We start from the raw sequence: 12,762 nt of genomic DNA on the forward strand, positions 1-12,762 counted from the left end.
ACCCATAACGGCAATGCTCAGTGGCTAGTGGATCTGAGGGCAGGGTCCAGTAACCATCACAGTGGCAGACATCCAAGAAAGGGTCTCCAGTATGAAGAGTTGGACAGCACCAGGGCCCGACATGGTTCACGCCTACTGGCTGAAGAAGCTGACTGGCAGCACAAATGAACAAACCGGTCCCATCCAACTACCGACCAATAACCTGCCTCAGTACTACATGGAAGCTCCTGTCAGGCATCCTGAACAGGCACATGGGTCAATACATGAGCAGGGCACAGAAAGGGATTGGCAAGAATACCAGAGGCGCAAAACACCAGCTACTGGTAGACAGAACAGTCAGCCGAGACTGCAAGACCAGACTGTGCACAGCCTGGATTGATTACAAGAAGGCCTATGACTTAATGCCCCACAGCTGGATACTGGAATGCCTAGAATTGTACAAGATCAACAGGACCCTAAGAGCCTTCATCAGGAACTCAATGGGGATGTGGCGTACAACACTAGAGGCCAACTCCAACCCCATAGCACAAGTCACCATCAAGTGCGGGATCTACCAAGGAGATGCTCTGTCCCACTGCTGTTCTGCATAGGCCTAAACCCCCTCAGTGAGATCATTAACAAGACTGGCTACGGATACCGACTACGGAACGGAGCGGTTGTCAGCCACCTCCTGTACATGGATGACATCAAGCTGTATGCCGAGAGTGAACGAGACATCGATTCACTGATACACACTACCAGGCTATACAGCAATGACATTGGAATGTCGTTCGGACTGGAGAAGTGTAGTCGGATGGTAACAAAGAGAGGGAAGGTAGTCAGAACTGAGGGGATCGAACTACCAGAAGGCAACATTGCAGACTTCAAGGACAGCTACAAGTACCTGGGGATCCCGCAGGCGAATGGGAACCATGAAGAGGTCGCTAGGAAAGCTGCAACCACCAAGTACCTGCAGAGGGTCAGGCAAGTCCTGAGGAGTCAGCTGAATGGTAAGAACAAGATCCGGGCCATCAACACCTACGCCCTGCCCGTGATCAGGTACCCTGCTGGGGTAATAAGCTGGCCAAAGGAGGAGATAGAAGCCACTGACATAAAGACAAGAAAGCTCCTGACCGTGCATGGAGGGTTTCACCCCAAGTCCAGCACCCTGAGGCTGTACGCTAAGCGGAAGGAAGGAGGCCGGGGACTGGTGAGTGTCAGCACCACAGTCCAGGATGAGACAAGAAACATCCACGAATACATCACGAAGACGGCCCCAACTGACAGCGTGCTCAGTCAATACCTCAGGCAGCAGAAACCCAGGAAAGAGAAGGAAGGCGAGGAACCATCATGGAAGGACAGGCCCCTGCACGGTATGTACCACCGGCAGATAGAGGAGGTGGCTGATATCCAGAAATCCTACCAGTGGCTGGACAAAGCTGGACTGAAAGACAGCACAGAGGCACTAATCATGGCAGCACAAGAACAAGCTCTGAGTACAAGATCCATAGAGGCTGGGGTCTATCACACCAGGCAAGACCCCAGGTGCAGGCTGTGTAAAGATGCCCCTGAGACAATCCAGCACATAACAGCAGGGTGCAAGATGCTAGCAGGCAAGGCATACATGGAACGCCATAACCAAGTGGCCGGCATAGTGTACAGGAACATCTGTGCCAAGTATAACCTGGAAGTCCCGAGGTCAAAATGGGAGATGCCCCCAAGGGTGGTGGAGAATGACCGAGCTAAGATCCTGTGGGACTTCCAGATACAGACGGACAAAATGGTGGTGGCTAACCAACCGGACATAGTGGTGGTAGACAAACAGGAGAAGACGGCCGTAGTGATCGATGTAGCGGTTCCGAATGACGGCAATATCAGGAAGAAGGAACATGAGAAGCTGGAGAAATACCAAGGGCTCAGAGAAGAGCTCGAGAGGATGTGTAGGGTGAAGGTAACGGTGGTCCCCGTGGTAATCGGAGCACTAGGTGCGGTGACTCCCAAGCTAGGCGAGTGGCTCCAGCAGATCCCGGGAACAACATCGGACATCTCTGTCCAGAAGAGCGCAGTCCTGGGAACAGCTAAGATACTGCGCAGGACCCTCAAGCTCCCAGGCCTCTGGTAGAGGACCCGAGCTTGAAGGATAAACCGCCCTCAGGGGCGAGATGGGTGTTTTTTTATATACGTATATGTATGTATATGTGTGTATATATATCATTATCGGGATAAGAAATTACTTTTGGTCATATTGCACAGCCCTAGCTCTAGTTTATAAAAAAGGAAAATTTAAAGTCTAATCTTAAAAGTAGAGAGGGTTTCTGTTTCCCAAATCCAAACTTGGAGCTGGTTCCACAGAAAAGAGGCCTGAAAGCTGAAGGTGCCGCCTCCCATTCTACTTTTAAATACTCTAGTGACCACAAGTAAACCAGCAGTCTGAGAACGCATTCTGTTGGGGGGATGCGGTACTATGAGGTACCATATCATCCTAAGATAATAATGGATTGCATTTATATAGCGCTTCTCTAGGCACCCAAAGCACTTTACAATTCCACTATTCATTCAAAATGGGGCGTGAACTAACTAGTAATGCTAGTTTCAGATTTTTTTTCTGTTGCAAATATCATCTTTCTCTTTGCTTTCCCCTGCTAACACAATAGACACCATGGGGGAAAAAGTTAAGGGGACAATAAACAGTGAATGCAGTAATGTTAAACAGTAATACCCAATGCTGTAATTTAAGCTCTAGCTTCCAAAAAGAAAACAAAAACGATCTAGCAGTCAGAAATATCATCCAGTGTCACCGGCTCACTGACATGAACTTCAAGCCTTTTTACTTTTTACATTTTTTAACATGATGAAATGTTTCACTAATAGCTGCTGTTAAGTGTTTTTTTTTAATTATTTAATTCTGTTCCACTTTCATTCAAAGCCTTTATTTGTAACTAGGGCTGTGCGATATGACCAAAATCTCATATCCCGATATTAAGACATCTATCATCCGATAACGATATAAATCACAAAAATTTAACATTTTCTGTAAATTCTGTGAATGTCGGGCAGCTCGACTTGCGTGAAGTGTTTCCAGCTGGGCATTGCGTACCTGGAGTCGAGTGTTTTAACTGATGCATGAAACGATACATTTTTAGACATAAGTGGTAACTGCCGCCGTTTTCTTTGTGAGTATTTATTACACAGCGTGCTGCGGGGAAAAGCCTGTTCTAACGTTTGAGTCTAAGGTTTATTTTTTAGCACCTGATGGCTCTTTTTTGCTTCTCATCTGTAAATACTCTGCATCTTTCACGTGATTCAGTTTATTTTGAAAAGTCTTAACAGGATCTTGAGCTTTATTGTGAAAGGTTTATGTGGAAAATAAACAAGCGGACACGAGGTGGTTTATACCGTCGTTGTTGCTAACGACAACGCATAAAAACAAGCGCTTGTCCGTCTGTAGTGTGGTTATATTAAATATAACAGAAAGAGAAAACTTTAGGAAATTAATATAGCCACTACAGTGACCATCAATGAAACGATAGACGTTTTTATATCGTCATCCGATATATATCGTTATATCGAACAGCCCTATTTGTAACCACGTTGCTTGGAGTAAAGACAGCATTCTAGAACAGTCACCTTATTTGTGTATTGTCTTAATGCAAACGTAAAAATGATACACATAAAGCTAATTTAATCCGTTCTTTACATAAATGTTGATTGTTGATGTCATCTTTGCTTAATGTGTGACTGATTTCTGTAGTTTGAAGAGGATTAGCTTTTGAAATAGAATAATATTAGAAATCATTTCTTTTCAGTGTGCCCAGACCCTGTTGATAAGTACCTGGAAGAGACATCAGTGCGTTATATATTACCAAGAGGAAGAGTACAGAACAAAGACACTGTACCATACAGAAGAACAGGTGGGTGCTGACATCTGAGTGCATGCTTATGTCTTCCTATTCACATTTTACAGTACGATTCAGATGACTAAAAAACATAATAAAAATAATGTTGTTTTCTAGGTCCCCAGCCAGTCATTTGTTGTTCCCCGTCAGCACCACACGTGGGTCCTGCACAAACAAAGCCAGCTCCTCCTGTACCAAACCGCAAACGGAAGAGAATTCATTCCTCGGCTGACTGCAGAGAGAAGCAAACATGCGGTAAGAAGGAACTGCATATATTGCGTTATCAGTGTTTTTATTCTGCGATCTTATGTGTGCGTATGTGCACATATACACCAAACATATCCGATCACAGCCCTGCGTCATTCTGGTCTTTTTTTTTTTTACACCTTGAAATGTATTATTTATGATCCCCCATCACAAACAGAATTAAGAAAGTGCCATTTCTCTTTTCAACTCATGGTGGCAGCACATGTGATCTATGTTGACCATATAAAACCTGTAGAATCACTGTGGCGATCACTATAAGGTCTCTTTGTGCTGGTTTTCATCTTTGCTTTGTGTTCATACCTAAATACTAAGAGAAAGAGCATGTGTGTCCTCATTAAAACAGGGATTTGTGTTGGTGTGTGGGGCTGCACGGCGTCAGCACGTTAGCACGGTTAGCTCGTTAACGTGTTGATGCCGTGCAGCCCCTCGTACGGTGCGATCCGCGATAACTCGCTAACGAAGATTTGCCGCGTTAATGCGGTTATGGCGTTAACGTCATTTTAATGAGATTAACACTGACAGCAGTAATATATGTATATGTATAAAAAAAAAAAAATTACCCGCTTGCCCCTGTGGGCGGTTAATCCTTCAAGCTCGGATCCTCTACCAGAGGTCTGGGAGCTTGAGGGTCCTGCGCAGTATCTTAGCTGTTCCTAGGACCGCACTCTTCTGGACAGAGATCTCCGATGTTGTTCCTGGGATCTGCTGGAGCCACTCGCCTAGCTTGGGAGTCACCGCACCTAGTGCTCCGATTACCACTGGGACCACCGTTACCTTCACCCTCCACATCTTCTCGAGCTCTTCTCCAAGCCCTTGGTATTTCTCCAGCTTCTCGTGTTCCTTCTTTCTGATGTTGCTGTCATTCGGGACCGCTACATCGATCACTACGGCCGTCTTCTCCTGTTTGTCTACCACCACTATGTCCGGTTGGTTAGCCACCACCATTTTGTCCATCTGTATCTGGAAGTCCCACAGGATCTTAGCTCGGTCATTCTCCATCACCCTTGGGGGGCATCTCCCATGTTGACCTCAGGACTTCCAGGTTATACTCGGCACAGATGTTTCTGTATACCATGCCGGCCACTTGGTTATGGTGTTCCATGTATGTCCTGCCTGCTATCATCTTGCACCCTGCTGTTATGTGCTGGATTGTCTCAGGGGCATCTTTACACAGCCTGCACCTGGGGTCTTGCCTGGTGTGATAGACCCCAGCCTCTATGGATCTTGTGCTCAGAGCTTGTTCCTGTGCTGCCATGATTAGTGCCTCTGTGCTGTCTTTCAGTCCAGCTTTGTCCAGCCACTGGTAGGATTTCTGGGTATCAGTGACCTCCTCTATCTGCCGGTGGTACATACCGTGCAGAGGCCTGTCCTTCCATGATGGTTCCTCGCCTTCCTCCTCTTTCTTGGGTTTCTGCTGCCTGAGGTATTGACTGAGCACGCTGTCAGTTGGGGCCATCTTCGTGATGTATTCGTGGATGTTTCTTGTCTCATCCTGGACTGTGGTGCTGACACTCACCAGTCCCCGGCCTCCTTCCTTCCGCTTAGCGTACAGCCTCAGGGTGCTGGACTTGGGGTGAAACCCTCCATGCATGGTCAGGAGCTTTCTTGTCTTTATGTCAGTGGCTTCTATCTCCTGCTTTGGCCAGCTTATTATCCCAGCAGGGTACCTGATCATGGGCAGGGCGTAGGTGTTGATAGCCCGGATCTTGTTTTTACTGTTTAGCTGACTCCTCAGGACTTGCCTGACCCTCTGCAGGTACTTGGTGGTTGCAGCTTTCCTAGCGGCCTCTTTATGGTTCCCATTCGCCTGTGGGATCCCCAGGTACTTGTAGCTGTCCTTGATGTCTGCAATGTTGCCTTCTGGTAGTTCGATCCCCTCAGTTCTGACTACCTTCCCTCTCTTTGTTATCACCCGACTACACTTCTCCAGTCCGAACGACATTCCGATGTCATTGCTGTATATCCTGGTGGTGTGGATCAGTGAATCAATGTCTCGTTCTCGATATGTATATATATGTGTGTGTGTGTGTGTGTGTGTGTATGTGTGTGTATATATGTGTGCACAGAGGCACTAATCATGGCAGCACAAGAACAAGCTCTGAGTACAAGATCCATAGAGGCTGGGGTCTATCACACCAGGCAAGACCCCAGGTGCAGGCTGTGTAAAGATGCCCCTGAGACAATCCAGCACATAACAGCAGGGTGCAAGATGCTAGCAGGCAAGGCATACATGGAACGCCATAACCAAGTGGCCGGCATAGTGTACAGGAACATCTGTGCCGAGTATAACCTGGAAGTCCCAAGGTCAAATGGGAGATGCCCCAAGGGTGGTGGAGAATGACCGAGCTAAGATCCTGTGGGACTTCCAGATACAGACGGACAAAATGGTGGTGGCTAACCAACCGGACATAGTGGTGGTAGACAAACAGAAGAAGACGGCCGTAGTGATCGATGTAGCGGTCCCGAATGACAGCAATGTCAGGAAGAAGGAACACGAGAAGCTGGAGAAATACCAAGGGCTTGGAGTAGAGCTCGAGAGGATGTGTAGGGTGAAGGTAACGGTGGTCCCCGTGGTAATCGGAGCACTAGGTGCGGTGACTCCCAAGCTAGGCGAGTGGCTCCAGCAGATCCCGGGAACAACATCGGACATCTCTGTCCAGAAGAGCGCAGTCCTGGGAACAGCTAAGATACTGCGCAGGACCCTCAAGCTCCCAGGCCTCTGGTAGAGGACCCGAGCTTGAAGGATAAACCACCCGCAGGGGCGTGCTGGGTGTTTCATAACCCCACTTTGCAGTTATTTATTTGTAAAAAATGTTTGGAATCATGTTTGATTTTCGTTCCACTTCTCACGTGTACACCACTTTGTATTGGTCTTTCATGTGGAATTCCAATAATATTGATTCATGTTTGTGGCTGTAATGTGACAAAATGTGGAAAAGTTCAAGGGGGCCGAATACTTTTGCAAGCCACTGTACATATATATATATATATTATTTCTTTAACTGTTTACAACATTCTACACTTTTGAATAGTTGACAGACAGAACACAATGTTGTTTTTATGTGAAGCATAAAAATGACAAATACAGAGAATCTGTCATTTGACTATTGCTTATCTAAGGCTGAAGTCTTTCTTTTTCCCAGCCACAACCTGCCAGTTTATGACAAATTAATACTTCACCACATGTTCATTAGACTACACAGCCATAGCCTTTCTTACCATAGCATAATTGGGAGTCTGAATATTCATCAGTGCGTGCACAGGGGTACCACAACCTTACAATCTTCCTCACTTTCATTTTGGTTTCATTATTCTTTAGTTGTAGTGTGAAATAATCTACTCAGTGAGATATTGTGGGCAGACAAACAAAACACAGCATTTCTAAAATAAAGCAAGTTTTTGGTTGTACAAAACAGCCTTTTTTTAATAACAATCCTATTCAAATAAATCGAATCGCAATGCTTTATTGACAGATCTGATGTAGAATAACAAATAATAATTTCTGTTTTGCTTTCATTAATGAAAATGACAAAAAGTATTGCTTTAACCAATTCATTTTTTTTAAGGCAGTTTAACAAGAACCACAGTGAATATCATACGAAAATAAATCTTGATGTCATCAGCAAAACGATGAAAAGACAGATTATTTTTCCTCAAAAGCAAACCTAATGGGCCCAAAATAGACCCTTGAGGTACACTGCAAGAGGGCAAAGGCAAAATTTAACAGAGAAACTTCTGTCATTTAGACCAGCGGTCCCCAACCCCCGGGCCTCGGACCGGTACCGGTCCGTGAGTCGTTTGGTACCGGGCCGCAAGAGTTGAGGCTCAGGTGTGAAATGTATGGTTTTCAGGGTTTTATCGGTTTTCAGCGTTATTTTGTTATCGTTTTATCGTTAACTCGGTTTTCCTGGGTCTTTTTCACGTGTGTTATGAATAAATCTTCTTTTTTCGGTACCGGCACTAGTTTTATTTTGTTGTATTCATCCGCGACACCTCATTGCCGGTCCGTGAAAATATTGTCGGGCATAAACCGGTCCGTGGTGCAAAAAAGGTTGGGGACCGCTGATTTAGACTTTAAATCAATCCAAAGATTCACCTTTAATGTCCACACAGTTCAAAGAGATAAAAGAGTAGAAATAAAGCAGTGTTTTGTATTAACTAAAATAGTGCAGTTAGTTTTACAACCGAAAGGCATGCTCTCGATGAACTACCTTTTATTTTTATTTTTTTTCATTTAGCCTTGTTGCTTATTATTGCCATTTGCCTGTCAGAACGTAACATTTTAGGTGGGGTATATTTAAATAAACTACACAAATATAGTTTATGAGCTCTGTAGCTCTCAATTTACTACAAATTGCACTGAACAGAAAAAAGCATGCTGTAATTTTCAGTTGATATGACTGCTGCCTTTAGGAGTGTTGCTTTATTTGGTATATCAGGAAGGGTATAATATAGAAGCGATGTGTGAGTTTTAAGCATATCTTCTGTTGTTTGGGGTTTTTTTTTTAACACTGTAATGATTGAATTAATCATTATCTTGTACAACATTTACAAGACAATTATTGACAAAGTTGTCCAGAATACTTTGACAGTCTCTTGTTTTTTGTGTTTTTGTTCAACCCTTTCAGATATTCGTCTACGAGTTCGTGCTGAGTACTGCCAGCATGAATCTGCACTTCAGGGCAACGTCTTCTCCAACAAGCAAGAGGCAGTGGAGCGGCAATTTGAGCGCTTCAACCAGGCCAACACTATCCTAAAATCGCGAGACTTGGGCTCCATCATCTGTGACATCAAATTTTCTGAGCTCACCTACTTGGATGCCTTCTGGAGGGACTACATCAATGGATCATTGTTAGAGGCCCTCAAAGGGGTCTTTATCACAGATTCCCTAAAACAGGCTGTAGGCCACGAGGCTATAAAACTGTTAGTCAATGTTGATGAGGAGGACTACCAAGCTGGTCGACGCAAACTGCTCCGTAATTTGGTCACAAGTGGAGGAAGCTCAGCAGTGGGTAACAAAGACTCTGTATCTTAGAAACATTCTCCAGGTGGTAGGGAGTAGAGTGAGATGTGATTGCTGTTTAAGGTGCCTGAAAGGAACTGAAGAACTTCCAGCCAACCCCATTAAATATTTGAGAACTAAGCTCATATGTTATCTACTTGGCATCCCTTTCCATAGCATGTACAGAGAAATGGAACTGTGTTGGCAAAAACAAAGGGGTGATGCAAACAAGTTGGTATTATTGTTCATTTTCTTCAAGGATGGAATCAAACAAGTGCATTGAATTTAACCAATTTCTTGTTTGTGGTATGTTAGCTCAGCTCATTTAAAACTTTTAACCTAAAGATACTGTTCAATCCTGTTTTAAGGTGAAGTTATTTTGAATGCAGGAAACACTTAATTCTCACAAGTTACTCCCAGTGGGAGATGTACTTATTTTTAGACTTGTTTTGTGTTTTTTTTCCCCAGGTTTTTCCAGGTAGATTACAAATTGTTTGGCATACCCAATGAGAGAATGTTCTGTGAACACTTTTGCAAAGATCAAGCTTCTCTTTCCCTGTCACCTTTACTGTGCCTGGCATTCTCTAACATATTCTGTCTGCCAACAGCTGTGAATTCAAATTCAGTTGTAAAGTCACTGCCAGTTTATGGAAACAATGTAAGAGAATAATTCTAATGTGTTCAATTATTTCCAGTGAGAAATAGACTTTTGTGGTGTTCTTAATATGTATGGATTTGAAAGTGTGTCAGTTCCTTTGTCACCCTGTACCTACTTGCTGTGTTAACTATGAAGCAAGACTGATGTTGAATAAATTTTATAACGACACTAAACACAAATCTGTAAAACAGCAGGGAAATTCACACCAGTATGTGCAGCCACGTCAGTAGGTGCAGGAAGCAAGATGCCAGACCAAAGTGATGTGGGTGACAGAGAGTCAGTGATTGTCTGTGATTGGTTACAAATCTCTCATCTAGCTTTAGCTTTAGAATTGGTATAAAGAGCAATCTTTTCTATGGATACAACATGAGCGTGTAGTTAAACTTGTCTCCTCTAATAGTGGTACAGGCAGGTGTTGAAATAACATCACATCTCATTTCATCCCATCCCTTAAAAGAGCAGTTGTCACAGGTATGGTAACTTTCAAACAGAAAATAAAGTGTAAAAAATAGCACTGTAGAAGCCAAAATAATATAATAGCAAGATGTAAAGCATGTTGATCCTCCACAATTTAAGTTGCACAATTATATGCTTCTAGTGGTAGGAGGCTTTCACAGTGTAACATGAAACTAATAATGGATGGGTGCCTATGAAAACCACATGTGGCCCCCCGCCCCTAAAATTATAACCACTTGTTATGTTTAATAAATCCAAGTGTAAGACAGGACTAAGAATGTATCAATGTCTGACATATACATGCCCTTTCATAATGCCAAACTATACTTTACTAGTTTCAAAGTAGGCCCTATTTCTTGCAATGACATGTAATGTTAATGTTAGTGTTCACCATCAAATGTTGATGTGCAGAATCATCTTTTTGGATGCAGTTCATCAGGATAAATGACTAATTGACATTGATGTCAGGCCAATGCGAGCTCAGTTAGAAAATGTGTAATAGCAGCATATCAAGGATGAAGTAGATCGGAGACTGAATATCATTTCAGTACGTACTGTTACTTGGAACACCAATCTGTAATTCTGCTATTTTACATTTTCCTTTGTTTTTCTGTATGCCTACCCTAAAATCTCCTACGACATGAACAGGCCAGTACTCAAGAGAAGCAAATGTGTACTGTGTAATCAGCAAACTATGTTTTTAATGCAGTTGTTCACTTTCCAGCTTAATATTTTCTCTTAATGCATTACAAATATGCATTTTTTTTGTCAAATGTTGTAATGAAATTTTACTTGTGTTAAAAATGTAACTGAATCTTGTCTAGCTTCTCATCAGTTAGTTAAATGGTGACCTGAATTTAGCATTTGGTTTTATGTAACCTTATAAAAATTCCGTGTGTTTTTATTATGATTTTCATCCTAGGAAAGAAAGAAATAAAAGCCCCGTATTGTGTTGGCCATAATGGCATCTTTTGGGACATATCAGAACATGCAAGTTTGACAGGCCACTGTGAATGATATAGAAGAGGCATACATTTTATATTTTTATCCAGTGGAATTTCATGTCAAGGTTAAAAGTTCATATCTAGGAAATAGGTAGGTGTATGTTGATTGTATGTTATGGTAGTTGTTAAATCCAGCTTTTACATTAAATTGCATGCAACCTGTTATGGTGTCAGTGTTTCAAGTCACAATGTAACCATTTTGTAAATATTTTTGTGGGTCACATTTTTTTACTTCAGTTTTGCATTTCTTTCAGAAAATAGACCTGTAGAAAGTTTTGATTTTACATGGCACTACATATATTACAAAAAATAATAATAATCCAAACTCGCCCCTGAAGGCGGTCTTTATCCTTCGATCATGGGTCCTGTATTAGAGGCCTGGGAGTTTGAGGGTCTTGTGCAATAATTTTGCTGTTGCTAGGACTGCATTCTTCTGGACAGAGATCTCAGATGTCAGTCCCTGAATCTGCTTGAACCACTCGCACAGTTTGGTCACTGCCCCAAGTAATCTGATTACCACAGGGACTACTGTTGCCTTCACCCTCGACATCTTCTCGAGCTTCTGTCTTGGCCCTTGGTTTTTCTTGAGCTACAGCCGTCTTCCTCTGCTTGTCCACTTCTACCACTACCACTATTCCTCATGGTTCATGGCTCCCATTTGCCTGTGGGATTCCAAGGTACATGTAGCTACCTTCAATGTCTGCCTTCTGATACTAAATGGCAAATTGTACTGGTTCTTATATAGTACTTTTCTACTCTATGTGTCCAACTCTTCATGCTTGAGAGTTTTGAACATTGTTGTTATGTGTTGTGTCCTTCAGCCCATTATGCTCTTCCAGTATTTCTGCATCTCCAGCCTTGGTGGGACTGTTCTCATATTGTCCCCTGCCACTGAGAGTACACCTTGGATGGTTCAGTGGAGAACATCTGGCTTTTTGACCTGGCTTCTATGGCTCTGGTGTACACTACCAGTCAAAAGTTTGGACACACTTTCTGATTTAAAGGTTTTTCTTTATTTGTACTAGTTTCTACATTGTAGATACCGAAGACATCAAATATATGAAGCAAGATATATGGAATTATGTAACAAAGAAAACATTTATAAATAACTCTAAATATGTCATATTTTAGACAGAGCTCCAGTAGCAGACACATCTCTACATCAGCTGTTTAGAGGAGACTGTGAATCAGGCCTTTATGGTCAAATAGCTGCTAAGAAACCACGACTAAGGAAAAGCAACAAGCAGAAGAGATTTGTTTGGGCCAAGAAACACAAGGAATGGACATTAGACCAGTGGAAATGTGTGCTTTGGTCTGATGAGTCTTTGTCTTTGTGTGATGAAGAAAAGGTGAACTGATGGTGTCTACATGCATGGTTCCCACTGTGAAGCATGGAGGAGGAGGTGTGATGGTGTGTGTCAAAACTGAAGGCACACTGAACCATCATGACTACCACAGCATCCTGTAGAGACATGACATCCCATCCATGTTGTGTTTAGT

At 43.0% G+C, this 12,762-nt stretch overlaps 1 protein-coding gene across 2 annotated transcripts in view; it reads left to right on the forward strand.

Moving 5' to 3' along the window:
• Positions 1–11,425, forward strand: part of dedd (death effector domain containing) — a 22,485-nt gene extending 11,060 nt beyond the window's left edge. For both annotated transcript variants that reach the window (XM_039604806.1, XM_031727114.2), the window contains exons 3-5: positions 3,786–3,890; positions 3,993–4,130; positions 8,771–11,425. In XM_039604806.1, the coding sequence (XP_039460740.1) occupies positions 3,786–3,890; positions 3,993–4,130; positions 8,771–9,177 (650 nt within the window). In that variant the 3' untranslated portion in view covers positions 9,178–11,425. The remainder of the gene's footprint in view (positions 1–3,785; positions 3,891–3,992; positions 4,131–8,770) is intronic.
• Positions 11,426–12,762: the final 1,337 nt, after the last annotated feature.

This window comes from Oreochromis aureus, linkage group 20, assembly GCF_013358895.1.
Source record: "Oreochromis aureus strain Israel breed Guangdong linkage group 20, ZZ_aureus, whole genome shotgun sequence".
In the NCBI taxonomy this organism is placed as follows: Eukaryota; Metazoa; Chordata; class Actinopteri; order Cichliformes; family Cichlidae; genus Oreochromis; species Oreochromis aureus.